Below are 2043 nucleotides of genomic sequence, written 5' to 3' on the forward strand. Positions count from 1 at the left end.
TGCTGCTGCTGCTGCTGCTGCTGCTGCTGGCCGTGCGTTGCCGGCCTGCGTCTGGCGCCTCTTCGGGGGAGGCCCTTCGCTGTCTGGAGCTTTGCTTTGCTTCCTGTCTGCTTTGCCCTCACGCTGCTGCTGCTGCTGCTCCTCTTGCCCCTGCTGCTGCTGCTGCTGCTGCTGCTGCTTATTGCTGCGAGACCTGGCCTTGTGCAGGTATATTAAGTTGCCTCTAAACGGCAGCCGCTCCGTCGCCCGCTCAAATGCTGCCAGCTGCTCCTTGCTTTCAAAGTCCCTAAGCAGCAGCAGCAAAAGCGTGCAGCCAGCAGCAGCAGCAGCAGATGAGCTCAGGGTAGCAGCAGCAGCAGCAGCGGAGGCATGACGCAGAGCGGCAGCAGCAACAGAAGCAGCAGCACCGGCGCCAGGCGCACAGCCGCAGCAGTAGCAGCAAATCACGACTCTACACAGAAGGCCTCTTGGCCTCAGCTAAAAGCAGCAGCAACAGCAGCAGCAAAAGCAGCAGCAGCAGCAAAAGCAGCAGCAGCAATATGCCCACATGAAGCCCCAAGCTGCTGGGGGGACTTTGTCCAGCGCCACAAAGGGCAGATTGTTCTCGCGCTGCAGCAGCACAGCCAAAAAAGGAGGGTATCCAGGAACTGCTGCAGCAGCAGCAGCAACAGCAGCAGCAGCAGCAGCAAGAGAAGGCTCACCATCCATTTTTCGATGACTTCCGCCTTGTTGCGCTTCCAGCTCTTGCAGGCCGCGTATCTCCTAAGCAGCCCTTTTGCTGCTGCAGCTGCTGCAGCAGCTGGTGCTGCTGCTGCAGCTGGTGCTGCTGCTGCAGCTGGCGCTGCTGCTGCAGCTGGCTCGGCTGCTGTGTCCGACGCTGTAGGGGCAGCGTCTTGATTCTCTGTGTCTGCTGCTGCTGCTGCTGCTGCACTTGTTGAGGCGCTTGATGTGTTGCAGTTTGCTGCTGCAGGGACGCCAACTGCAGCACCACCATCTGCTGCTGCTGCTGCTGCAGGCGCCGCTGGGGTCCTTGAGCTCGTCATGGCTCGAGGCTGCAGTGCTGCAGATACGGAAGGCCGGAGTAGCAGCAGCTGCTGCAGTTGCTGCTGCTGGTGCTGCTGCTGCGGCGTCGTTGGCAGCAAGAAGCAGCTGGTGTAGGCGCAGCTAACAGATGCTAAGGGCAGCAGCAGCAGGAAAGGCTTCTGCATGCGCTGGTTGCTGCGGCGAGCCGCAACTAGGCCGGTCGATTTGCTGCTGCAGCCGCTGCAGCAAGATCTGGAGGGCAACCTCAGCAGCAGCAGCACAAATACAGAGGAGCAGCAGCCAGAAACCTGTTTTATTAATCCTTTTATTTCGCTGATCCGAGCATTAGCACAAAGTTAGTGAAGGCCTTTATGCTCTCGATAACCGCTGCTGCTGCTGCTGCTGCTGCTGCTGCCGGCGCATGCAGCCGCTGCTGCTGCAGCTGGAGCAGCAGCCAGTGCTCTCACTGCAGCGTGGAAGGGCAGCAGCGCAGCAGCAGCCTCTCAAAGGCTAAAGAATTTGAGATATTTGATGCTGGAGATCGAGGTGTAAGTACACCTCGTTGTCTTATCTAGAGGGCCGCTGCTGCTGCTGCAGCTCGAGAACACCACCGACCCCACCGAAGATCCTGCAGCAGCAGCAGCAGCAGAGCAGCAGTTCTTGCCTGCTCCCGATCAACAAAACATTCAAATTCCGTGTGTACACTTAACGAAGAAGCAGCAGCAGCTGCAGCCTTTGTTGTTGCTGCTGCTGCTGCTACAGAAGGCGCGGGGGATGCCAGACGGAGCTGTCTCGAATCTTCCCGCAGCAGGCCAGCAGCACCTTCTGCTGCTCCTTTGCTGCTGCTCCCGCTGCAAATTGTTTTATTGACATTTTCGCTAAAGAGATCCTGTAACAGCGGCAGCAGCAGTAGCAGCAGCAACAGCAGCAGCACCAGCAGACACTGCAATCGAGTTACGCACGGCGGCGTCGCAAGAGCAGCTGCTGCGCCTACAACGCGAGACACTTTAGCCGAGGCCC

At 58.9% G+C, this 2043-nt stretch overlaps 1 protein-coding gene across 1 annotated transcript; it reads right to left on the reverse strand.

The window, feature by feature from the left end:
• Positions 1–3: 3 nt before the first annotated feature.
• Positions 4–1208, reverse strand: ETH_00039400 (uncharacterized protein; the record flags this gene model as incomplete). The annotated part of the gene is made up of 3 exons (XM_013379798.1): positions 4–286; positions 548–609; positions 702–1208. Coding segments are annotated over 3 exons (852 nt in total), but the record flags the coding sequence as incomplete, so codon positions are not given.
• Positions 1209–2043: the final 835 nt, after the last annotated feature.

The sequence above is a fragment of the Eimeria tenella genome, genomic scaffold (assembly GCF_000499545.2).
Source record: "Eimeria tenella Houghton genomic scaffold, Eth_scaff3980, whole genome shotgun sequence".
Lineage (NCBI taxonomy): Eukaryota > Apicomplexa > Conoidasida > Eucoccidiorida > Eimeriidae > Eimeria > Eimeria tenella.